Source organism: Chelonia mydas, chromosome 1, assembly GCF_015237465.2.
Source record: "Chelonia mydas isolate rCheMyd1 chromosome 1, rCheMyd1.pri.v2, whole genome shotgun sequence".
Classification (NCBI taxonomy): domain Eukaryota; kingdom Metazoa; phylum Chordata; order Testudines; family Cheloniidae; genus Chelonia; species Chelonia mydas.
In genome coordinates, this window is record NC_057849.1 from 161,447,884 (window position 1) to 161,475,618 (window position 27,735).

Consider the following 27,735-nt stretch of genomic DNA (forward strand, 5'->3'; position numbering starts at 1 on the left):
ATTGGTGTTCCTTTTTGTGTACGGCATAGACAACGAAGGAATTTGGAGTGGGGTGAGAAAAAAGATTCCATGTCATTTGCAGGAATGTAATTTTTTTTGTCTGCCTGCTTTCAGATTGGTGGGATAGACACTGGGGTCTGCAGAGCACCTTGGCGGGGTCGAGAAGGGCCTCATTGACAGGAAGGGCTACTTTGGAGGATGAGGATGCGTGCAGGATGTCGAGGAGTTTATGCTGTTGTTCTTTGGCTTCCTCCAAATGAATCTAGAGGGAGTCTGCAATCCTGTGAAACAACTCCTGAAAGTGTTTGAAGTCATTTGCTGCAGTAGGGGGTGGAGGCATGATAGCCTCATCGGGGGAAGAAGAGAAGCAGTGGAGTGGTGGCGGAACTTCCCCCTCTTGGTGTTCCTCCTTGTCTGCTATGGGGAAAGGTTAAGTCTCTGGTGGTCAAGAGACCGATGGAGATGGTGAATGTGTAGACCTCTGGCTTTGCTGTATGGGAGGCTTCCCGAACTGTGCCCTGCCCAAGGATCCCGTATGGCCAATGTGGAGGGAGCAGCACGTGGGGTTAAATCCATGGCAGTCCATACCAGGGCCCTGGTCTGGTTGTGGATAGTGAGGACATGTAGAGGATGCATCTTGTGCCTGTCCCAAGTAAAAGGATGGGACAAAGTACTCCTCCTCCTCTGCATCACTGGGAAAGGGCGGTGCCATCCTCAGAGGGGAAAGGGAACAATGCTGTGATTCTGGAGAGGAGGATGGAAGTGGAGGGAGATTGTGTCTGAGTAGTGGTGACTCAGGAAGCTCAGATACAAGCAGATCCTTGGGGTTCCTCGGGGTTTCTGAACTCCTGAGGAGGAGACTTCTTGGCAACCAGTGAAGTAATAAAGAAGTGATTTTATACTGCCTTGGTAAATTTAAGTATTGAAAATATCCACCAGCTTTGGGGATTATCTACCCCATTCTTTGCAGTTCACCCTAACTGAGTGACCTCTGCTGGCCCCCACTGGGACCCCAGTCACAGCTAGTGATGTTCTGGATTATTGGGTTGCCATTGTTTCTTATAGCAACTTTGTTAGGAAACAAAAGAGAAGAGGCTACTGTAAGTCCTGAATAATATCTAAGCCAAACCCTATAAAGCAAGTATGGCAGAGCCACTATGCAATAATGACAATAAATATAGTTGACATCCTAGCACAGGGGAAATCATGTGGTAGTACTGTAGTGAGACACTGAATTTCAAGCAGAGATTTAAGACACTGAATTTCAAGAGAGGAAGTTAACTAGAAATAGGCAGCAGAGAGCAACTAATCCGTTAAAATACACAAAAGTGGCATGGAGGCCATTTCAAACATCACAGAAGGTGACCCTGAACAATCAGGAACCAAAATACCAGAAGAGTAGTAAAAAGGCAAATAAATAAATACTAAAGCCACTATGCAGTTACACAGCAAGGTACAAGAGATTACTCAGGCTGAAGGAGAAATGAGAGACCTGGTTGGTTATGTTAATAGAAGGCAATCTACTTTGGCAGATAAGAATGCGGAGATAAAAAACAAAGGACACTCCTTTAAAGCACATCAAAGAGAAGAAACTCAAAGAGTTAATGACAGGTTTCAGAGTAACAGCCGTGTTAGTCCGTATTCGCAAAAAGAAAAGGAGTACTTGTGGCACCTTAGAGACTAACCAATTTATTTGAGCATAAGCTTTCGTGAGCTACAGCTCACTTCATCGGATACATACTGCAGAAAGTACAGAAGATCTTTTTATACACACAAACCATAAAAAAATGGGTGTTTACCACTACAAAAGGTTTTCTCTCCCCCCACCCCACTCTCCTGCTGTTAATAGCTTATCTAAAGTGATCACTCTCCTTACAATGTGTATGATAATCAAGCTGGGCCATCTCCAGCACAAATCCAGTGTTTAACAAGAACGTCTGGGGGGAGGAGGGGTAGGAAAAAACAAGGGGAAATAGGTTACCTTGCATAATGACTTAGCCACTCCCAGTCTCTATTCAAGCCTAAGTTAATAGTATTCAATTTGCAAATGAATTCCAATTCAACAGTTTCTCGCTGGAGTCTAGTTTTGAAGTTTTTCTGTTGTAATATCGCAACTTTCATGTCTGTAATTGCGTGACCAGAGGGATCGAAGTGTTCTCCGACTGGTTTATGAATGTTATAATTCTTGACATCTGATTTGTGTTCATTTATTCTTTTACGTAGAGACTGTCCAGTTTGACCAATGTACATGGCAGAGGGGCATTGCTGGCACATGATGGCATATATCACATTGATGGATGTGATATATGCCATCTTCTGTACTTTCCACAGTATGCATCCAATGAAGTGAGCTGTAGGTCACAAAAGCTTATGCTCAGATAAATTGGTTAGTCTCTAAGGTGCCACAAGTACTCCTTTTCTTTTTTCGAAGAGTTAATACTTCTGCCAGGACACAACTAGGGATAAAGGACAATCTTAGGAGGCTACAGTTTTCTTTACTACACATTTTAAAAAAATACTTTTTTGTATTAAGTTCCGGGGTATAATTTCACTACAGGTAAGAGAAACAAAGTGGCTTTTTTACAAACAATTAAAAGACAAAACCAAGTAAAAATGTCAGATATGTTTTCAACCCACACAGAAGGTGAGGATTACTATAGGTATCTAAAGTAAAATAAACTTGAAGAGTTCCTTTTATGAACCATTTTTTATATTTTGTAAGAATTAGCTGACATTAGAAAAATTCAGTGGCAACTAATCTAATTCCTCTGATAATGCCCTTTATTAAATAGTAATGTTAATGTGTACAAGTATGCAGTTTTTAATGTATATCTTGTGTAAAGAAAAAGACTGCAAAATTTAACAAGTTAGTGGGGGCGTGGGGGAGGGGGAAGCGTATAATCCAGCGTGATAAGTACAGCTTCTGATTTGAGAAAAATTAAAGGAACTATCTTTACCATATTGTAGCCAACTGAGCCTGTGGTAAACTTGATTGCATAAGGATAGTTCTTGCTTGTGGACCTAACAAATTAGAACAAGCGTTAAGAAACAAACAAACAAAAAATCAGCGAACATTATTCTGGAGCAGAACTCAGTTTTGAGGGGCTAACCTGAAAAATGTCAGTTCCCTATGTGTTAGAGATTAACATACTACTGCTCAGAACAAACTGTCACGGTGCACAAGAGGGAAGTTATTTTAGAAGAATATCTAAGATTAAGGAATGATGCTAGGGTTAATAATCCCACATTTGATGTACCCTTTCCCACTGCACAGGCAGTTTGCTATCATGATGGGGAAACTGTCTCTCATGAAAGGGGCACACAAAGCTTGACCCAGCCACCCATGCCCTTTGCAGGAGTCACAGTTTGCCACAACCAATTTCATACCTCGCAATAAACTCTTGGGATGACATAAGGGTGATGGAGGACTCCTGTACATGCTCAGTGCCTCCCCCCATTTGGGGTGGGTTCTCTCTTGGGCAGAGGCACCTGTGTGTGTGGTCTGAAGAGAAAAGCTCCTCGTTGACAGCCTACAAGCCATGACAGCCTACCAGCCAGCTGATAGTGTTGATCACTACTCAACACTTTCACCCGCTTGATAAGTTGTCAACAAGGAGTAATGGGGACAAGAAGAATTCCACAATTGTCAAAGTCTTTTCCTTTTTGGGTGGTCAGCGGAGATGAGGAGCCCTGTCCAACTACACCGGCAGGATAAGTTTCAAAAAGAAAATTAAGTAAGTTCTGGGGCATGGATCTCAGAGTCATAGTTAGAGTTTAAGGCCAGAAGGGATCACCCTTACAATAAATCAATCAGTGTGAAAGCAGGAGTGAGGAGAGGAAAAAATTAGCAAGAAGCTGATGGAAGTTGCAGGTGCCCAGTACCTCTCATAATCCTGTACCAGGGTGTAGGGAGCCAGGGTGGTTTCCCTCCGAACCAGAGGGTAAAGAGCCACTCTCCCAGCCTGAGTGGGTGGGGCCAGACCAAGCTTACTCCAAGCCCTGGAAGGGGAGGGATGGAACAGGAAGTACAAAGGACGGGGCCCTTAGCCCAGTCAGGGCAGCACCAGGGAGGGAGACAGACACAGGCTGCTGGCTGTTCCCTTCAGACCCTGCTGCCGAGCTAGGGGAGGCCCTGGGCCAGGAGAAACCTGACCTGGAGGAAGGACTGGGGCTACCAGGACTGCCAGCCACCGAGTACCTGGAGGAGCCAGGCAGTAACCCGGGCCAGTGTGAGCCTGACACGGAGTGGGAGCTGGAGCTGGAGCTGCCAGCAGCTGAATACTCTGACGAGCTGGAGGGACCAGAGGGACCCGCTCGAGAGACCGGGTAGGAAGTAGCCCAGGGGCAGAACTGCACAGTGCGGTGGGTCTATTTGGTCAGCGTGTTGCGGATGGCTCCCCACTCACCCAGTGGCGGGACCCTCTCCTCCCGCCACTGTCAGGGCCCTGAGCTGGAACGCAGTGGAGTTGGGTGGGCCTGCGTTCCCTTACCCCAGCCAACCCGCCTAGGGTAGCAGAATCCCGACAACGTCACAGACTCTTGCCGGCACTTCCCCTGCCTGAGGGGCGTGCCACAGATTCTTGCCGGCACACCTCCCTCCGCTAATTCCCTAGTGACAAAAGGTGTGATCAAGGCCTGCTGGTGAGGCAGTAACTCTCCACCCCCCCACAGTGGCTCAGTGGACCAACTGAAGCCTGTCACACAGGGGCATTAGATGGCTTTTGAACTCCCTTCCCCAACCCTCGCCCATTTTACTAAGAGCCTGTCTACACAGGGAAGTTAACATGCAGCAAACTAGGGTGTGAATTTACAGTACACTAGCTACTCTGCACTATCTTCCCCAAGTCAACATTCTGCGCACTAAATGCGTTCTCATGCAGGCTCTTTTAGTGCAGTCAGAATGTCCACTTGGGGAGATAGGGCAGAGTAGCTAGTGTGCCATAAATTCACACCCTAGTTTGCTGCATTCTAACTTCCCTGTGTAGACAAGCCCTAAGTAGCAACCACTCACAAATGATCATATGTTTGCTCTCAATTGTAATCAAAGGGCGGATGGAAAACAGTATTATAGAAAATAAGCTTTTTTCCCCCCCATTTGGAAAGTTACTCATTTCAGGATGCGAACTCTGCTTTCACTCGCCTTCCATAATTCAAGCACCACATTAACAGACACATAATTGTCAAAGATCAATCAAATGGAAGCAAAAAAATAAAGAATATAAAAATTGTTCTAATACCTGTTAAGTGTCCACTCATAGTTTTGTCATGGCTATTGAACAGCTGCCTATATTTCAGTCTTGATGACTGAGGAACAGCCCATTCTGCTACAGGAGGCACACTGGAATTAGGAGAGAGAAAAAAATACTCATATGTTTCAAGCTACAGGAGGACAGATTGAAGTTTTACATCTGAATTTGTTCTTTCAACAATTTTTCCCAGCTCTTACTTCAAAACCATTACATACTATTGAAGTAGTGGTTGAGAACAGTTACCCAGTTCAGCATTTTAAAAGCATGTTTCTTATCCCAAATTAGGCCAAATATTCACCCTTGTCATAGATAGCTTTGCTTTTTCAGAAAGGTAGAAAAGTAAATAGTCTCAGTGCTTTGGAAGATCCAAAATATGCAAAAATCTTTGTTCAATTGTATGGTGGGAAACTCTCCATATAGTTGGTAGAAACAGCATCTCATCTTATGCTAACCTTAACCAGGTGTCTTTCCAGCCTAGCAACCAACCAACCGGAGGCTCATAACAGAGCTGAAAAGAAACAAACAGAGCTAACGGAAAATACAAGTATTTTTAAATAGGTCAGCTATTTGCAGAGACAGTTTCGCCATGCTAGCTGCCAATGTGTCTCAGTACTAAGAACTGGAGAGAGCAGGTATAGGAATGAAATGTTAGTTCAGTCTTCAGTCCCATTTAACCCTTGGTCCTCTATTAAGTCTGCCAAAACATGCCAGGACACTAGGACACAGTAAGAATTGGACTGAGACAATCCAATTTCTTTCACATAGGCCACTGAACAGATTGCATAGCAACTCCTTTCCCTACTGAGCTGAGAAGGGCTGAAACCACTAAACCGGTAGTGACTCTTATATTCCATTCTAACATTGCCTGAGCCAGTCTGCATCCCTTATCTCCGCCCTCCCCCTTTCCTCACACTATATATTTATTTTAAAGTGAAGTTGTTCAGCTAGTAAGATCCTTTTAATCTTAAAGTACATCTTCTACATTTTGCACTGGAATACAAAATATTAATGTCTTAATTTACATATGAAAGGTGAATTAAAGATTTTTAAAACATTGATCATTGAAAAGCCACCATATTTGTGTGCATTTGTCCTCCCCCCGCAATCTATTCCTGTTTATTCCCAGTATTGGATGGCTGTGGTGACTGATATGGAGCTGCTATGTAATAATCTAAGAATACTAAGATATAATAATTTTATGAACACTGTATGTGAACTGGTCAGTGAAGTTATTGTATAACAAGTTATAAGATTTTCATGTACTAATACAGCTTAATAAGGGGTTGTGGGAAAAACAAGCCGGAAAGCAACACAATGGATCTAGACAAGTATCCTCCAAACAAACACTGAACAGTCAAAAAGGGAAGACTGCACGAGGTATCAGCTGTGAGAGGGTGTCAAAGGGGACAGGCTAACGCAGAGAGCAGATCTATGGAGGAAGTCTGAAGAAAAACGGACCTTTTCCTGCTCCCTGCAATGTTAAGCTTTAGAGAGGCAGCGACGTGTAGAGAATAGTTTATTGTTTTAAAATCTGTTCTCTAAAACATTTTGGTTCTAAGTAAGTAATACTTTGGTAACCAGTGGGTAGATAGCCTTCTTAATGCACTGTCACTGTTCCCAGAGGGAACGGTACTGCAGGCACTGAAGATAAGTCAGGCCTGCTGAGATAATCATAACTGATCACAAAGAACGGCAGCCCAGGGCTCAAGTCTGAGAAAGTATGTCTACGCTGCATTTTTGGAGCCCATGGTGGGAAAAAGCACTACAGCACAGGTCAACAGATTCAGGCTAGAACTCTAAAAATTAGGGTTGTCAAATGATTACAAAAATTAATCATGATTAATCGTAGCTTTAATCGCACTGTTAAACAATAGAATACCATTTTATTTAAATGTTTTTGGATGTTTTCTACCTTTTCAAATATATTGATTTCAACAACAACATGGAATACAAAGTATACAGTAGTCACTTTATATTTTTGTTTACAAATATTTGCACCTTACAAATGTTTTATTTTTTATTGCAGTTTTTTTTTTAAAAAAAATCTATGTAAAACTTTGGAGCCTACAAGTCCACTCGGTCCTACTTCTTCAGCCAATTGCTCAGACAAACAAGTTTGTTTATATTTATGGGAAATAATGCTGCCCGTTTCTTATTTACAATGTCACCTGAAAGTGAGAAGAGGCATTCACATGGCACTTTTGTAGCAGGCATTGCAAGGTATTTACATGCCCCGTTTACATGTTAAAACATTGGTATGCCCCTTCATGCTTCGGTCACCATTCCAGAGGACATGCTTCCATGATTATGACTATCGTTTAAAAAAAAAAATCCGTTAATTAAATTTGTAACTGAACTCCTTGGGGGAGAATTGTATGTCTCCTGCTCCGTGGTTGTATCTGCATTCTGCCATATATTTCATGTTATGGCAGTCCTGGATGACGACCCAGCAGATGTTCATTTTAAGAGCACTTTCATTGCAGACTTGACAAAACACAAAGATGGTACCAATATGAGATTTCTAAAGAGAGCTACAGCACTCTACCCAAGGCTTAAGAATCTGAAGTGCCTTCTAAAATCTGAGAGGGATGAGGTGTGGAATCTAATGTCAGAAGTCTTAGAAGAGCAACACTCTGATTTGGAAAACTACAGAACCTGAACAATCAAAACAAAATCAACCTGGTGGCATCTGATTTAGATGATGAAAAATGAACGTGCATCAGTCCGCACTGCTTTGAATCATTATCGAGCAGACCCAGTCATCAGCAGTGTGGACTTGTAGGTGCTAAAGTTTTATGTTTTGTTTTCGAGTGCAGTTATGTAACAAACAAACAAATCTACATTTGTAAGTTGCACTTTCACGATAAAGAGATTGCAATATAATACTTGTATGAAGTGAATTGGAAAATGCTATTTCTTTTATCTTCTTTTACAGTGCAAATAAATATAATATAAAGTGACCACTGTACACTTTGTATTGTGTTTGTAATTGAAATCAATATATTTGAAAATATAAAAAAAATCCAAAAATATTTAAAATAAGTTTAAATTGGTATTCTATTGTTTAACGGTGTGATTAAAACTGTGATCATAATTTTTTTGAATTGAGTTAACTCAAGAGATTAACTCAAAACAAATTAACTGCAATTAATTGACAGCCCTACTAAAAATGTTTTCTCATCAGAAAATGCCAATTCATCAAAACCAAAATTTTGTGGAACCATACCTGTTTAAATGATGGAATTTCTGATCAAAATGAGAGAACCCGATCACCTCAGAATAGCTAACAGCATGATGGTTAGGGCATTCTGTCTGACTCAGAGTGCAGATTTTAATCTGGGTCTCCCACATCCCAAGCGGCTGCCCTATTCGCTGGACTATAAAGTTAGTGTCTCTCTGGCCCAGTGAATACTTTTTATACACAGTGGAACAGTTCCAACAGGAGATATTCAGGGATATTGATCCCTGAATAGTCTGCCCACTGTCCTATTCTCCTTCACCTCAAAACTTCAAAAGGTCTCAGGCTCATCCCAATATGTAACAGGAAAATTTTTGAAATCTCAAAGGTTTTACAAGAAAGGAAAACCATATCCCACCCAGCTCTAGAAGAGACCAGAGAGTCAGAGGTGAAGTTTGCCTTATCACTGTGATAGCTGTCTTAAGGAATATCCAGTTCTTCTACCTAAGGAGTCCTGGATTTCAGTCCCTTTGGAGCTAATCACTATTACTTCACACTGGTGAAAGCGGTACACTCCACTCCCCGTGTGGGGATTACAGCATACTGCTTCCACTGTGGTCCCAACAACACTCAGACAAAAAAAAGTTTGAGTTGCAAGGCATTTTTAAATCTCATTTACAGACAAGTAATAGTGACATTTAGCATCTAACACTGTGACACAAAAGAAACTTCCAAACACAATTTACCTGGAGAGCTAAGATTAAAAGCCAAACAAAATTTTAACACTTAAAAATGGTATGTGAAGCAGCAATTATTTTCTTCCCTGAAATCCACAGGGATTTGAACAACTGTTCAGTCCTCAACACTATATTGCAACTATTAGCTTCCTTCCCCCATCAAAGTTCTCTTTAAGTCAATATTTGATGTCTCCTTGGACCAGTCTTTTAATAAATTCTTACATATAACAAAAAAAATAAAACCAAAAAACTTACAAGAAAGAGTTAGTCTCTGGATAGCACTCCCACATTTAATAATTTACTTCTGAAACTACTTCTCTATTTTCTAAGAAAAATATAAGTGTTATCTTTCTGCAGCACAAAAGGAGTGGCCTAGTGATATGAAACGAACCAGATTAGGCTCACTTTAGGCATGTACTTTTCTGTACACACTCAAAAGCTTCATGTTGTAACGTGACTTGAAACTTTTACAACAATTGAAAATGCTATATTTCACTGGTTTGTAACTAATCTAGTATTTCACATTTAATGAAGATATTCTATAAAACCTTTGAAGTAATAACTTGACAAGACTTGATTTTCTGAATTACAGAAGTTAAGTTTAATGAAGAATGGTGTTAATCTATTAGAGTCTAAGGCAGTAGTGCCTGCCAGAGCATATGTCACATGTGCGTTCACACACACTCCACACTAACTTACCTAGCCACATCAAATGATTGTGCCTTTTGCAGTTTTGCGTTTAACTGTGACCCAGGTCCAGATCTACTAAAGGAAGAACTCTTTGGCAATGTGGCTGTAATAGTAAGAATAATCATAAAAGTAAATTTGAAACATATCTGTACAATTCATAATGATAGACAACTAACTGCTAACCCCACAAAACAAGTATTATAATTTTAAAATCAGTTTGGGGGTTTTTTAGACAATGTTCCCAATACAAAAAAAAAATTAGTAACCTCTCTTCTGCCCCACAAAAAATAGCAACACACATCACTTTCATGACTTCCTGTGTTTGCATTCTTAATATAAATCTAGTTGATACATTAAAAAAGCAGCTTACTTTATAAAATAAAAATTGGAATACTGCATATTCTGGTATTTTGAAAGTAATCCAAAGAACAGTATTATCTTAATGGTTACAAATAGGTAAGGAGTACCAATTTGTAGGTATCAATTCTGGATGATGGGCAAGCTAATTTAATTGTACTTTTACTAGAGTGCCAACATTTTGTTCATGGTGATTGTTGGTTTGTGTATAGAAATTCTGAAAAAATCTAAGTAGTTTTAAAATATAATAAACCTAGATTTCTTCTACTGAAGGTTTAAGGGTTTTTTTTTTAATCCTATTTGAATTAACCCAATTTAAGTGTATTCCCTAAATAAAGCAATTCTTTCAAATAATAACAGTTACTAATACCATATTCTCTCTTTTTGGATACAAAGAAAATTGCTCAACAATTTAACAGACAAAAGGTCAATACACGGTGTCAGTATGCAGCATACCAGGATGAGCAAAAGCAGGCAGAGGTTGTATAACAGCAGGAGCTCCATTAGCCAGGGGAGGCACTGCTGCTTTAGGAACAGAAGATACTAAAGGTGGAGACATTCCTACTACTGGAATGGACGCCATTGGTACTGGGGCTACAGCTGTAAGAGATGGCATGCTGACAATGCCCCCAATACCTGCATACAAGAAAAAGTAGACATTTTTCCAATTTAGAATCATTCGTATCAGAAAATAATTTAAGGAGTCTGCAGACTGCAGAGTTATACAGCAGTAAACCTAGAATTAGACAGCAGGTTGAAGTGAGGATAAAGACTCTGAAAAACTCCAGGGTTACCAAGCTCTTAGTTAGTAATGGCAACGTGAAATGGTTTAAGGAGAAGAACATAATATTTTATAGTGTATGTATATTACAGGATTATGTGACTGCAATGCTAACCAAAGAAATATAAGAGTTTGCTTTAGAAAATTTGTGGCACCTTAGAGACTAACAAATTTATTTGAGCATAAGCTTTCGTGAGCTACAGCTCACTTTGTCAGATGCATGCAGTGGAAAATACAGTGGGGAGATTTTATATACACAGAGAACACAAAACAATGGGTGTTACCATACACACTATCACGGGGCCTCTCCTTCTGCCCCTCCACCCCCACAAACATGATACAGTTCTGTGGTGACCTAGAACCTTATTTTCGACATCTCCGACTCAAGGAATATTTCCAACACACCTCTGAACAGCATACTAACCCACAGAGACCTTCCTACCAACACTACAAAAAGAAGGATTCTGAGTGGACTCCTCCTGAAGGTCGAATCAACAGACTGGACTTCTACATAGAGTGCTTCCGCCGACATGCACAGGCTGAAAATTGTGGAAAAGCAGCATCATTTGCCCCATAACCTCAGCCATGCAGAACACAATGCTATCCACAGCCTCAGAAACAACTCTGACCTCATAATCAAAAAGGCTGACAAAGGAGGTGCTGTCGTCATCATGAATAGGTCGGAATATGAACAAAAGGCTGCTAGGCAGCTCTCCAACACCACATTCTACAAGCCATTACCCTCTGATCCCACTGAGGGTTACCAAAAGAAACTACACCATCTGCTCAAGAAACTCCCTGAAAAAGCACAAGAACAAATCTGCACAGACACACCCCGAGAACCCCAAACAGGGGTATTCTATCTGCTACCCAAGATCCATAAACCTGGAAATCCTGGACGCCCCATCATCTCAGGCATTGGCACCCTGACAGCAGGATTGTCTGGCTATATAGACTCCCTCCTCAGGCCCTATGCTACCAGCACTCCTAGCTATCTTGGAGACACCACTGACTTCCTGAGGAAACTACAACCCATCGGTGATCTTCCTGAAAACACCATCCTGGCCACTATGGATGTAGAAGCCCTCTACACCAACATTACACACAAAGATGGACTACAAGTCGTCAGGCACAGTATCCCCGATAACGCCACGGCTAACCTGGAGGCTGAACTTTGTGACTTTGTCCTCACCCATAACTATTTCTCATTTGGGGACAATGTATACCTTCAAATCAGCGGCACTGCTATGGGTACCAGCATGGCCCCACAGTATCCCAACATTTTTATGGCTGACTTAGAACAACGCTTCCTCAGCTCTCATCCCCTAACGCCCCTACTCTACTTGAGCTATATTGATGACATCTTCATTATCTGGACCCATGGAAAAGAAGCCCTTGAGGAATTCTACCATTATTTCAACAATTTCCATCCCACCATCAACCTCAGCCTGGACCAGTCCACACAAGAGATCCACTTCCTGGACACTACGGTGCTAATAAGCGATGGTCACATAAACACCACCCTATACCGGAAACCTACTGACCGCTATATTTACCTACATGCCTCCAGCTTTCATCCAGACCACACCACACAATCCATTTTCTACAGCCACGCTCTACGATACAACCGCATTTGCAACCCCTCAGACAGAGACAAACAACTACAAGATCTCTATCAAGCGTTCTTACAACTACAATACCCACCTGCTGAAGTGAAGAAACAGACTGACCGAGCCAGAAGAGTACCCAGAAGTCACCTACTACAGGACAGGCCCAACAAAGAAAATAACAGAACGCCACCAGCCATCACCCTCAGCCCCCAACTAAAACCTCTCCAGCGCATCATCCAGAATCTACAACCTATCCTGAAGGACGACCCATCACTCTCACCGATCTTGGGAGACAGGCCAGTCCTTGCTTACAGACAGCCCTCCAACCTGAAGCAAATACTCATCAGCAACCACACACCACACAACAGAACCACTAACCCAGGAACCTATCCTTGCAACAAAGCCTGTTGCCAACTGTGTCCACATATCTATTCAGGGGACACCATCATAGGGCCTAATCACATCAGCCACACTATCAGAGGCTCATTCACCTGCACATCTACCAATGTGATATATGCCATCATGTGCCAGCAATGCCCCTCTGCCATGTACATTGGCCAAACCGGACAGTCTCTACGTAAAAGAATAAATGGACACAAATCAGACGTCAAGAATTATAACATTCAAAAACCAGTCGGAGAACACTTCAATCTCTCTGGTTACTCGATTACAGACCTAAAAGTGGCCATTCTTCAACAAAAAAAGCTTCAGAAACAAACAGACTCCAACGAGAGACTGCTGAATTGGAATTAATTTGCAAACTGGCCATCATTACATTAGGCTTGAATAAAGACTGGGAGTGGATGTGTCATTACACAAAGTAAAACTATTTCCCCATGATTATTTCCCCCCCGCCCCCACTGTTCCTCACACGTTCTTGTCAACTGCTGGAAATGGCCCACCTTGATTATCACTACAAAAGGTTTTTTTTCTCTCCTGCTGGTAACAGCTCACCTTACCTGACACACTGTAACGAGAGTGATATGGTAACACCCACTGTTTCATGTTCTCTGTGTATATAAAATCTCCCCACTGTATTTTCCACTGCATGCATCCGATGAAGTGAGCTGTAGCTCACGAAAGCTTATGCTTAAAGAAATTTGTTAGTCTCTAAGGTGCCACAAGTCCTCCTGTTCTTTTTGTGGATACAGACTAACACGGCTGTTACTCTGAAACCTGCCTTTAGAAACTTGTTCACTGTGTGCTAGCTGAAGAGCAGCACTGTCAAACACTAGCGGGTAGAGAACCGAAAATCTACATTTAGCCACCGTCCAAAAAGAATGAGTTTCAGAACTGCTCGCAGCCTACTGCCAAAACAAAGCAATGCAAAGCTAATAGGGTAAAGCACAGTAAGAAGATATTTTAGGTATGAGCACAGCTGCACAGATGACAAGTGGCGGTCAAGGAGATTCAGCGATTCCACTGGGGAAAGAGGTGAGGCTACATGCACACAGCTGGGAGCATGTCTACAGTGGGCTAGGAGAAGAAAACCTAATTATTTGCTGGATTTCTTGCTTCATCATTTAATTTCAATCTTTTATGCTTTTTCTTCCTTAAGTCCAATATTTGTTCTTTTGAACTTCACTCAACCATTATGGCCCCAGATAAAGTTTTATAAACCAAACAGCAAAAGTTTGGGGGAGGGGAGGGGAGGGGAGGAAAAATAACTAATTAGCAGATATACAGGCTTTAAAAGGTGAGAGTTTTGGTGCAACACTTACCAAATACATTATTTATTTAATTCACTCTTTATGGTGATCACAATTACCAGGCATCTAAATACCAGGAGATGTTGCAAACTAAAGGTTACATGTAAAGTGGCTCTCAACACCAGAATGCAGAAGAAACTTAACATGTTAAGCATGAGGACCCAGGCTTTTACCCACCCATTTATTTTATGCCATCTATTTCAATCCTGTGTTACCCAATTCTTTCTTTGGTGTCATGACCACTTCAGCAATACCAGTTACAAGTTACAAGAGCAGCAGTAGCCACTCTGGCTACTACTATTAATGCCACTCTTTGCATAGGCCAACAGGTGTGGACTGCTCCCACACTATTTTGGTTAAATTAAATCAAGATCGCTGATTGTAACTGTGGCAGAGGTGTTAGAGCTGGAACCCATTAACGAAGACCTAAGGAAACTGCCAGCAAGGTGGTCTCACTGAGGGCCCCCAACTTCAGAATTCACTCACTCCCCTTGGTCTGAAACAGCCCAGCTCTGTTGATCTTCACAGCATGGTGCAAGGCCCATCTGCTTTTCCTAATATTTGGTGATGGTGAGAGTACAGAGGGAGCAGAGCAGGGTCTGCAATGGAGTAGGAAACTGACCTGTTATTGATTATGCCTGGATGCTAAGGAGCCAGGCTCATTAGACTTTTTTAAAACTATATATCATTTTGATTTTAAGTAGTACCTTTTTCAATTTTAGAAATTGAAATAAATCAAAATATAAACCCCCCAAACAAAACTTTTATAGAGGTTATCATACCACAGAACTAGAAACAAATTTTGCTCTTACCAAACCCTGGTGCACCAGGAATAGCAATAGGAGGCTGCTTCATGGCAGGAGGGAGTACAGAGGGGAGCTGATAACCTTGTAGTTTTAGTTTGATAAGTTTCATAGCAATAGAAAATTCCATCTGGTCCATCCTCCCATCGTTGTTCATGTCAGCCAGTGCCCTACAAATAAGCAGGATTTACAATTATGTTTTTAAATTATGACCTTGTGAAGTCTCCCACAAACAAAGAAAAAAACCCACATATACCAAGAAACTCAAGAATCATCTGATTCCCATTTAAAGAGGAATTCTGCAGAGCAGAACCAGGGTTACTAAGCCACCATTTAAAGAACAAACTGAAAACGTCTCTATTTCTTCCTTTGAATGATGAAATTGTGATTTTCTAAGTTATGTTTTACTCCATAAAGGAACTATAGTACAGTAAACTGAAAGAAAAGGATTAGTGTAATTCTATAGAAACTTTGCTAAATTGCACAAATTAAAGTGACATGGTATTGCACACAGCACCACAGGGATCCAAATGACTTAGTCAACAAATTTGTACTTCAGCTAGTCCTATAATAAATTGCTCTTTAAATTCATGCTCTGTACTAAACACCATTATAGCTGAGTATACAAATGAGTTTTTCAGTTAAACAATAGCGTTCAAGTATAAAACATTGAGGCCACTTTTTGAATAGGCTTTCATGTAGAGTAGTCTCTGACTTTACAGTACATCAAATGAAGGAACAAAAAGTGGACTGTTTAAGAAAACAGTGCACAGCAGGGGGTGGGGAGGGCAGGAGGGGATGAAGAGCGACAACACTAGCTCCTGCAACTGGGAACCAAAACAAAATAAGTAAATGCATGTTAATGATTTAAGCAATTATAAATTAAGAGTTATACTACGTTGCTTTCCTTAGAGAGAATAAAAGTTATTCTAACTCCAGTACAAACATTTTAGGATTATTTCAAACTAAAAATAAAACATATATATTTTGATCATAGGCCATGGATGTGGCAAAACAATATTGTGATCAGATGCCCAGCTGAGAGGCTAGACAGTCTAGTTAAACTCTGAGTTTATTCCCAATTAAATCAGCACCAAGGAAAGCATTTATGTAAGTAAATTAAGGGTCATCAAAAGGACCTTCCCGGATTGGCAATAATTAATGAAGTTCAATAACTGAGCAGGTAAACACTGTGCCCACATGACTAGAGGCAAAGCTGAGAAAATTTGTAAGACAGGAGCTGAAGCCAATTTGTTGCTATATCAGTGCCATCAGTGTACTCTCAAAGCATACTGGATATCGTTGAGATGACAAGCAATATTTTGCCAAGCACAGGGAAACTCCCAGCCCTCCATAATGCTATGGGCCATATTTTCAGCAAGTGCAAATCAGCCTAGCTCCATTGTCTTCCATGTAGCCTGGCTCTGCAAATGATAAATCCACCCCAAAATGACTTTTTCGGGACACCAAAACTATTTGTGAATTCAGGTCAAATCTGGCAAGTAATTTCTGCTGAAAACCCTCTCTGAAAACAAAAATTTAAAGATGTCAACTGACATTCAAAACGTTTCATTTGACTTGAACAAAATTTTCTGTTTTTCATTACAATGAGAAAAAACAAACTACCTAATTCAGTTTTGGTTCAAAACTAACCAAGCTTTTTTTTCCTGTTTGGCTACGAAAAATGCTGATTGACACCAGTCAAAAATCTGGCACTACAAACTTACAGAGAGGAATGAGAAAGCCATCTCTGTACGCTAAGGGCTCCGGAATTTACAGTTAGAAACTGGAGCACTTCTTGAATGTGGCCCAGCTAGTAAGCATACTTCTAGTGGAAGAGAATTCCAGAGGCTAGAGCACTTGCTAGCGAGACTGGCCCCCTGATGCCTTTATCTCTCACTCCTCACCCAGGGAAGTTCACTCAAATATTCCAGATGAATGTTGCCTGCTGTTCAGCAGCTGGATGTAAGATCTGCCTAACTCTCTGGGACTCGAATCAGCCTGGTTAACCAGCTGAGATTTCTAAAGACTAATCAGTAGTATCCTCAGAACTGAGTATGTATGTTTCGGTCATTACTTATAAAGTTGCTAGTATGATATAGCTTCAGCTGTTAGTTATAAAGGCTCTTTTGTGGCAGTGACATGGCAGCTAAGTAAGTAGTTCCCAACAGCCAGAATGAAGAGATGAGATGAGCAAAACCAACCCGGACTAACGGAGGAAATATGCTTTTTTTGAGAGGGTAAGCTATAGCTCATCTCGTCCTCCTCCTCCCACAACCTCACCATGATGAGGGCCTCCCTGAAACAGTTACTTAACTGCCAGAAATTGAGATAAGAAATCAGTATCTCCTGCTGTGCGAGCAAAGGGCTTGTCTACACCCCCGCTGAGCACAGCAAGTTTCAGCACTGTAAAATGCCAGTGTAGACAGTACACCAGCGCTGGGCTCCCAGCACTGATAGCTACGCCCCTCATGGAGGTGGTTTTTTTAGAGCGCTGGGAGACCTCTCTCCTGGCGCTCTGCCATGACTACACAAGCCACGTTAAAGCGATGCCGCTGCCAGTGTAAAGTAGCCCAAAGATAGTTAAAATACAAGATACTTATAATCAGACTGAGAATCTTAGAGGTTTGAGGGAACATTATAGCAGGCAAGAGAACCTCCCCCCCGACAGGTTGTAGGCAAGAGGACAGGAACTTTGTAGATTATAACGAAGATGGGGTTTTTGCTAGAAGGAACAGAATTGCTCCTGGAAAAAGTTAAAAAGCAAAGTAAACTTGCTACATAGCCTAATTCATTAGGGCTGTCCATTTCTGCCAGCTACCAAGTTCAAATGTCTCCTATAGTCCTATATATTGGTGCGTAAACCAGAGTTTGATTAACTTCCCTGAAGTCTTTTTGTCCTTTGCTACTCTACTGGGAATACAGATATATTTGTCACAAGCAACCAGACACATGCTGTACAGAATACTTTAAAAACAAACAAACAAAAAAACTATATGTTGAACCAGACAGGAAGAACTCAGAACAGTAAGAGTAGAGATACTAATCAACTGAGAGTTCAAATAGCGAAAAGAAAAGGAGTACTTGTGGCACCTTAGAGACTAACCAATTTATTTGAGCATAAATAAAGCTTTCGTGAGCTACAGCTCACTTCATCGGATGCATACTGTGGAAAATACAGAAGATGTTTGTTTTTATACACACAAATCATGAAAAAATGGGTGTTTACCACTACAAAAGTTTTCTCTCCCCCCACCCCACTCTCCTGCTGGTAATAGCTTATGTAAAGTGATCACTCTCCTTACAATGTGTATGATAATCAAGGTGGACCATTTCCAGCACAAATCCAGGTCGTCTCCCCCAACACCCCAACTGTATTTTCCACAGTATGCATCCGATGAAGTGAGCTGTAGCTCACGAAAGCTTATGCTCAAATAAATTGGTTAGTCTCTAAGGTGCCACAAGTACTCCTTTTCTTTTTGCAAATACAGACTAACACGGCTGTTACTCTGAAACCTGTCATTATGCAAGGCACTGCATTTAGCCATATGGAGTGGAAATCTATCAACTGCATGAAAAAACTTGTACAGATACAGACAGACATCATCTTCCTTTCCAAATGCAAACAGATGGACATCGTACCAAAAGGACTGAAGGTAAAAAATCCATTAAAATCTACATACCACACAGACTATGCTGACAGCTTGTGCCACACGCTCTCAAAGAAACTGTGGAACCACCTGATCAACATGCTCTACAGCAAACAGGGAAAGATTAAGAATGAGCTCTTAAAAATGGATACTCTCATAAAAAACCAACCTTCCACACAAACTTCCTCGTGGCTGGACTTTACTAAAACTAGACAAGCCATTTACAACACACACTTTGCTTCTCTACAAAAGAAAAAGGACACTAAACTTTCTAAACTACTACTACATGCCACAAGGGGCCACAGCAATGGTTCCCTCAACCCACCCAGCAATATTGTTAACCTCTCCAACTATACTCTTAGCCCAGCAGAAGCAGCTGTCCTATCTCGGGGCCTCTCCTTCTGCCCCTCCACCCCCACAAACATGATACAGTTCTGTGGTGACCTAGAATCCTATTTTCAACGTCTCTGACTCAAGGAATATTTCCAACACACCTCTGAACAACATACTAATCCACAGAGACCTCCCTACCAACACTACAAAAAGAAGGATTCTGAGTGGACTCCTCCTGAAGGTCGAATCAACAGACTGGACTTCTACATAGAGTGCTTCCGCCGACGTGCACGGGCTGAAATTGTGGAAAAGCAGCATCACTTGCCCTACAACCTCAGCCATGCAGAACACAATGCCATCCACAGCCTCAGAAACAACTCTGACATTATAATCAAAAAGGCTGACAAAGGAGGTGCTGTTGTCATCATGAATAGGTCGGAATATGAACAAGAGGCTGCTCGGCAGCTCTCCAATACCACTTTCTACAAGCCATTACCCTCTGATCTCACTTAGAGTTACCAAAAGAAACTACAGCATTTGCTCAAGAAACTCCCTGAAAAAGCACAAGATCAAATCCGCACAGACACACCCCTGGAACTCCGACCTGGGATATTCCATTTACTACCCATGATCCATAAAACTGGAAATCCTGGGCGCCCCATCATCTCAGGCATTGGCACCCTGACAGCAGGATTGTCTGGCTATATAGACTCCCTCCTCAGGCCCTACGCTACCAGCACTCCCAGCTACCTTCGAGACACCACTGACTTCCTGAGGAAAGTACAATCCATCAGTGATCTTCCTGATAACACCATCCTGGCCACTATGGATGTAGAAGCCCTCTACACCAACATTCCACACAAAGATGGACTACAGGCCGTCAAGAACACTATCCCCGATAACGTCATGGCTAACCTGGTGGCTGAACTTTGTGACTTTGTCCTTACCCACAACTATTTCACATTTGGGGACAAGGTATACCTTCAAACCAGCGGCACTGCTATGGGCACCCGCATGACCCCACAGCATGCCAACATTTTTATGGCTGACTTAGAACAACGCTTCCTCAGCTCTCGTCCCCTAACGCCCCTACTCTACTTGAGCTATATTGATGACATCTTCATCATCTGGACCCATGGAAAAGAAGCTCTTGAGGAATTCCAGCATGATTTCAACAATTTCCATCCCACCATCAACCTCAGCCTGGTCCAGTCCATACAAGAGATCCACTTCCTGGACACTACAGTGCTAATAAGCGATGGTCACATAAACACCACCCTATACCGGAAACCTACTGACCGCTATATTTACCTACATGCCTCCAGCTTTCATCCAGACCACACCACACGATCCATTTTCTACAGCCAAGCTCTACAACACAACCGCATTTGCTGCAACCCCTCAGACAGAGACAAACACCTACAAGATCTCTATCAAGCATTCTTACAACTACAATACCCACCTGCGGAAGTGAAGAAACAGATTGATAGAGCCAGAAGAGTTCCCAGAAGTCACCTACTACAGGACAGGTCTAACAAAGAAAATAACAGAACGCCACTAGCCATCACCTTCAGTCCCCAACTAAAACTCCTCCAACGCATTATCAAGGATCTACAACCTATCCTGAAGGATGACCCAACACTCTCACAAATCTTGGGAGACAGGCCAGTCCTTGCCTACAGACACCCCCACATCCTGAAGCGAATACTCACCAGCAACCACATACCACACAACAGAACCACTAACCCAGGAACCTATCCTTGCAACAAAGCCCATTGCCAACTGTGTCCACATATCTATTCAGGGGACACCATCACAGGGCCTAATAACATCAGCCACACTATCAGAGGCTCGTTCACCTGCACATCTACCATTGTGACATATGCCATCATGTGTCAGCAATGCCCCTCTGCCATGTACCTTGGTCAAACTGGACAGTCTCTACGTAAAAGAATAAATGGACACAAATCAGATGTCAAGAATTATAACGTTCATAAACCAGTCGGAGAACACTTCAATCTCTCTGGTCACGCAATTACAGACATGAAAGTTGCGATATTACAACAGAAAAACTTCAAATCCACACTCCAGCGAGAGACTGCTGAATTGGAATTCATTTGCAAATTGGATACAATTAACTTAGGCTTGAATAGAGACTGGGAGTGGCTAAGTCATTATGCAAGGTAAGCTATTTCCCCTTGTTTTCTTAAACCCCCCCCCCCAAGAAGTTCTTGTTAAACCCTGGATTTGTGCTGGAAATGGCCCACCTTGATTATCATATACATTGTAAGGAGAGTGATCACTTTACATAAGCTATTACCAGCAGGAGAGTGGGGTGGGGGGAGAGAAAACCTTTTGTAGTGATAAACACTCATTTTTTCATGATTTGTGTGTATAAAAACAAACATCTTCTGTATTTTCCACAGTATGCATCCAATGAAGTGAGCTGAAGCTCACGAAAGCTTATGCTCAAATAAATTGGTTAGTCTTTAAGGTGCCACAAGTACTCCTTTTCTTGTTGCGAATACAGACTAACACGGCTGTTAGACTTCAGCTTTGTGCATATTACCCCACAACTGCTGTACTGAACTAAAATATCAATCCTTTGTTGAAGAAATGCATAGTTTAAGTTTTGACAAGAAGATCAGAGTGGACGTTTCCCTGTGGCTGGAGAGGATACCACCGAGAGAGATGCTATTATACAACATGTTGAATTCTCTTGCTGTCCCCAGTATCATCCAGCTCTTGTAATGGAAGACCCAGTTTGTTAGAAGTCTCTCACCAATGTGCTTATATACTTTTTCAAACTGACATAGCTCAACCATTGCACCTTGATCCTGACCTATAGCAGTCATGTTCAACTCCTGAGATGCTTGATTAGAAAGAAAATCAAAATTATACCAAGTTACATGGTGACTTTGAAATGTTCACAGACACTAAGGTTGAGGTCAAAGGCATCTGATCTGTCAGAATTTCTACCCAGGAATCCAGAGATTTAAAGGCTATAACTAACTCGCCCTCCAGTGCTTTTGCATTTGAGTGAAAGGAAGTATAGACATGAATACCGTAGGTGTAGTAACTTATAAATTGCTAAGTATTAAAGATGATGGAATGCAGTAGCAAATATTTAAGTTAAATTTACAAAATTACAAAGTTTACAAAAAAAACACCAGACCTTTTGATGGCAAATAAAAAGGCCACTCAGTCTACAAGAATATTCAAAGGAAAAGCATGTTTATTCTGATTAAAGTTTTCTTCAGGGTTTCGTCATCCTTTATTCAGACCCCAAGTTGTAACTGGTAGGTGGGGGGGGAGGGGAGTTAGTATATGTGGTCTCAGGTGGTTAACCATAAAGATCAATCAGAGAAAGACTGCCTGAAGAAAGCTACTCTGACAGATTTCTTTGATCACACTCTGAGCAACTGGTGTTTTCCCCACTAAAAGATCTCTCACTTTTCATATGTAGAAGTCAGTTCTGCTGAGTCCATCCAATTGGCACCGTCAGATCAGGCAATTAAGTGATTTCTGATGCTGGGATATAGTGGTACAATAGCGGATGGGGATATTTAAGCAAATGCCTTTGTAACAGTGCTTATTTGTTCTGCCCAGAAGGCTTCTACAACTACATAATCAACTTTTATTTACAAACTACTCCAGGTGGTTTTCAGCTATTAAAAGTAGGAAGAGCTCCTCAATCTGCCACACACCTGACCATGAGAATACTATTAAGTATCATCACATTGTATGTGACTGGTTCATTCAGACATTACATGATAATGATCTCCTTTGAAAGCACTTTGAGATCTACTAATGGAAAGCATTATACCTAGCTAGGTGGTATTATTCCATTAGTAGTTTCCCACATTTTGGACAATACATTTTTACTCTACATAGTTTCCTTCTATGTGCAATTAATAATAATCAGAAACAAGATATGCACAATTCCCATTATGTTCATTGAATGAGAAAACTCCTCTCTACCCATTTAGTCAATAAAATCTTTCATCTCTAGTTAATGTCTTTCCTGCTATTCTACTCATTTGCTGTAGTTCAACAGTTTTGCTACTTTATTCAACTTCACACAAATTTCAGGAAAATGAAGTACAACTACAACGCTGCATTATTTACACACATTTAAATGATTACAGTGTGCTAGCAGAAATACAAAGCTAAGCTTTTGTATCTCTGAAAGGCTCTTTTCAATTAACAGAGAAACTTCATGTTTCTTATCACTTTAAGAGAATCTAACCACATACTCTGAGTTTACAATGCTACTTTTGTGTAAACATCGCCTTGAGTGCTATGAGTAGCTGACCGTAACTACCACCTACATTTAACTGTTCCACAAAACACAAAGTATCCGGTTATAACAAAATTAGGAAGAACTTAATGTACGTTAATTCATTTATTTGAGACCTGGCTGGAAACCAGCATAGAACAGTAAATTGATTACAGATTTATTATATCTATAAAATGTGCCTGTGTTCATAACTGTAGATATTTTTACTTGGATAATTGCAAAAGGCTGAATCAGATCCCCAAAATCTAGGTGCAAAAGGGGTCCTCTTCACATGAATCTCTCCCTGCCTACACTTTGGTAGAAGCAGCACTACCATCTTTCCCATACCTTGCCGTGGAATCTCTGCAATGTTGCCATCTGTGAGATTGATGGTGAGGGCAAGGATTGGGCAGGCAGGATTTGTGCTGCTTAGAGCATGGCTTATTAAACTATAAAAATATCTTTCTGAAGGTTAGTTTTAGAATGCTACACACTCCAGCCAGGAAGTTCTACTGCAATTGAAGATCTGGACTAAATCTAGCCTTAAATTCCCATATTCATCCTAAACCATGAAACCCAAACACAAGAGCAGGAATTGAGTCTTGAGTATCACTAAACTACTGTATACTTTAAATAGTAAAATCCCAGGGTCTGCCCTACCATCATATTTTCCCATCATTCTTCTAGCTTCCACAAATTTGAGACTATTAGAAGGAAAGCAGGTGTCAGAAGAGGGTAAATCTACCAACTATTTTAATGTTCGCTGCAGAAATAGATCTCTGAATATAATAAGCAACAGCTTGCACTGATTATTTCCAGTACTAGTTTAAACTAAGCTAGAGATGAGGGGACTGAGTGGAGGATTTCAGGAGGGAGGAATAGCATTGTGGGTTTTGGAAGAAATCCAGATTATGGCCTAGTTAAAAATAGTTCTTGCCTTCTGAATCATTACAGTCTCATTTCAAAGACTATTTAGACACTTTATAGATTACTGGCTTGACAGACAACAAAGCCTGAAAAAAGTAGATCAGCAGAGGAACTGTCATGATAAACCATAGCAGCTCCTCGGCCTTGCGCTAGAAAAGTCCCAACATGCTCACAGATGTTTTGTTAAGAACTGAATTATTGCTATTTTAAATTTTATAATATAGCCTTCATGTAGTCTCACATCTAAAAACAAATTACTGCAACTTCAAAATATTTTCAGAATAGCTCTGTTGGGCAGAAGATATTTAAACACCGTTTCAACGAGGTAGCTTTTCCTGACATTCTGTTTTAGTGAAAACAGATTTTTCATTACTCAAAATAGCAATCCAATTTTCACCAAATTTAAAAGAGAACTACACCTTTTAAAATCATACTTGAAGATATTTTCAAAAATATGCAAGCCAAATTTTTTTAAAATTTTGAAATGATATCTCTTTGACAATTCTAAAATGCATTACTCCTCCTGTAACAGATCTGAAGGCTGTCGGAACTATCAGTCAACAAGGCCAAACCCTCAGCAATTCCTGCCTCACAGCCATACTTCCCCAGACAATGCTTTCTTAGCTAACAAAAGAATCTATAAAAGCAGATGTGACTTTGCATTACATCAGACTTGGTTTTTGGAGCCATGAATCTAACAAGTTAATGAGTTAGGTCCCAATCCTGCCAACACTATCATATGCAAAACTTTACCTCAAGCAAGTAGCCCTACTGAAGACCTTGGAAATAATTAGGCAAGTCAGTGGTGGATTTAGAGTTAGTGGGGCCCTGTGCTCAGCTTCATTTTTGGGGCCCCCACCTGTGGGGGGAGCAGTCTCTCTTATCTCCCCTCCAACCTCATTTTTCATTCTTTTTTTCTCCATTCTCCTGCTGGGGCTCAGGGCTGGGGGTGCAGGGTCTGGGCGATTCTTAGGGTGGGGGAGGAGGCTCAGGGTGGGGAAGGAGGCTGGCAGGGAGTGCAGAGCACTTACCTAGGGCAGCTCCTGTTTGGTGCAGGGGGGGTACAGGTGGCTCCGCGCAGTGCGGCACCGCCCCCATGGCCACAATTCTGGGGGCCGTCCCCTGCCAGGCAGGGTATCCTGGAATGCAGGGGCTGCAGGGCCTATGGCTAAGGGGGCCCCAGGGCCCTAGGCTGCATCTCTAAAGCCCCTTTCGGAATCCAGCCCTGCGAACATGGGCGGAGGACTCAGGAGGAGCAGGGGCAGCCGCACAGCCAGCAGCCAGAGAGTAGCAGCGCTTTCCCCATCAAAGTGCCGCTTCTCTCCGGCTGGCTGCGCGGCCGCCCTGTGCTCCTCCTGAGTCCTCCGCCCGCGTTTGCGGCACTCCTGCCACTCACACCACCCGCCTGCTCCCTTGAGGCTGCAAGTGAGCCTTCCTTCCTGCTCCCCTGCCCAGCGCACCCCCCCCCACGGGAGGGGTGTATGTGTGTGCTGGTGCTGAGCTGCCTGAGTGCCCGGCCCTGGGGCCCCCTGTTGTTGGGGGGCCCCGTGCCAGGGCACCCTGTGTTTACTGGTAAATCCGCCCCTGCGGCAAGTGAAGATACACATGTAAACAAACATTTGCAGAATTGGGGGCCTTAAGTTGCTTATTGTTTTAACTTTTTCCTATAGATTCTGTAAACTTCATAAAAAATGACAGTCCTAACAAACTGAGGGTATTGTCAGTGGTGAACTCCAACTAGACTGGGAAATAGAGAATACAGATAGAGAATTAAGGTTGTAAATAGTTTTCTTCCCACATATAAAGATCTGGACCTATAGTCTGAAACAGCGTACAGAGCACTTGGGCTAAAGACTGAGGCAGATGAATCCACTGAATAGATCTTGTGATACCTCCTGAAGCTTTTCCTATGTAAGTGCTATACACTCTTCCTCCATGGAAGCCGAAAGTCTCTCAGACCTAAAAGTGACAATGGATCCACATGAATAAGCACAAAGATTTGAAGCTAACACAAGACCTTTGGGAACTATACTACTGATCGTTTAATCCACCACACAAAGATGTCCTTTGGAGTATCCTACCCCTCAAATCGGGGTAGGCCAAAATTTCTTGTTTCTTTACATCTCAGATTGCTTTGAACAACTATTGTGGCTGTTAATATAATTGCCTTCTTGCCATCGCATTACAGGCCAAAGATCTGGCTGAGAACTGTTGTCTATTTACACACAATTATGCTTCAACTGATGACAAAGGAAACTATCAGATTTTTAAGCATGCTTTCGTTTCTGTGGAAAGAGCCACTTAGAGTTCCTTTTTAACTCCTAGGATTTTTGTAAAACAGCAGTAATCTGTGCTAGACTGTCTACAGTCAGATATTTACTTAGCTTCATCCAAAGAGGCTAATGGGGAGGGAAGTTTTTCTTCAAGTGGTATTCTTGCTCTAGCTATTGTGATCCCACCCTCTTTTTCACTGTTCCTTCCTTGGAATTACATGCAAATTAGCTTATCTAACCTAAAATGCAGACTCCACTTAATTAAGAAGTGAACAAGAGGTGGTTACTCACCTGTGCAGTAACTGACGTTCTTCGAGATGAGTCACCTGTGGGTGCGCCCCTGTTCGGAGATTTTTACAGCAATACCCGTATCAGCCGCACATGCGCAGAGCCTGCCTCACACACCAGTCTTGTCTTAATAGTGTGCATGCGCGGCCGAACTCCTCAGTTCCTTCTCTACAACGGAGGCCGCCCCAGCTCCGACATAGAGGGGAGGAGGGTGGAGAGTGGAGCACCCACAGGGACACTCATCTCGAAGAACCAGGGAGGTCTGTGACAGGGAAACCCAAAGGGACTGGGCCCAGTAGGAGGCCGGGACCCAGGTTGGGGTAGGACAGGGAATAGCGGGGATCAAGACAGAGAGAGAAGAGGCTCTGGGGGACCCGGAACTAAGGGTGTGACTTGAGGCTGCGGAACGGGCCCGCCAGAGGGTGGAGACCCAGGTCCGGGAGATCTGCCGGGCCTGGGAGGCCTCAGAGAGAAGGTGTGCGAGCCTGGAGGGGCGACCCTGGAGGGCTAGTTCTGGGGAGCCCTGGCCAAGAGGCCCCTCTTCCCCCAGGCGTGAGGGTTTAGGGGGGGTGTAGCAGGGTGGACACCCGCTCTGGCCCAGAGGGGTTTAAGATAGCCCTGGGAGATGGCTGGTGCAGGGAAAGAGCTGGGCTGATAGGCACAGCAGCCACAGCTGGGGGCCATGCCCCTAACAGACCCAGTGGGCCTTATAAAAGCCAGGGAAGCCAGGAGCAGAAGAGACACTCTCTCTAGCTTCTGAGAGCGAGGGACCTGGCTGCAGGGACCTAAGCAAAATACCTAGATTGGAGCAGGGCTGGGGAAGGGCCTGAGGAGCTGGGGAACTCCAGGCAGGAGAGTCCCAGGCTGTAGC

The 27,735-nt window shown here is 42.4% G+C and overlaps 1 protein-coding gene across 25 annotated transcripts in view; it reads right to left on the minus strand.

The window, feature by feature from the left end:
* The window catches only part of ITSN1 (intersectin 1), a 236,254-nt gene that overhangs the window by 150,966 nt on the left and 57,553 nt on the right, over positions 1–27,735 (minus strand). For 17 of the 25 annotated variants that reach the window (XR_006283914.1, XM_043522810.1, XM_043522801.1 and 14 more), the window contains 5 exons: positions 15,124–15,284; positions 10,668–10,847; positions 9,864–9,957; positions 5,238–5,338; positions 2,958–3,021 (listed from right to left, as the gene is read on the minus strand). Coding sequence is in view for 24 of the 25 variants with exons in the window: in XM_043522810.1 (XP_043378745.1) it covers positions 2,958–3,021; positions 5,238–5,338; positions 9,864–9,957; positions 10,668–10,847; positions 15,124–15,284 (600 nt within the window). In the remaining variant the exon portion in view is untranslated. Of the gene's footprint in view, positions 1–2,957; positions 3,022–5,237; positions 5,339–9,419; positions 9,470–9,863; positions 9,958–10,667; positions 10,848–15,123; positions 15,285–27,735 lie in introns of those variants that run through there. The other 8 variants (XM_043522838.1, XM_037904744.2, XM_043522828.1 and 5 more) reach the window with 2 other exon arrangements.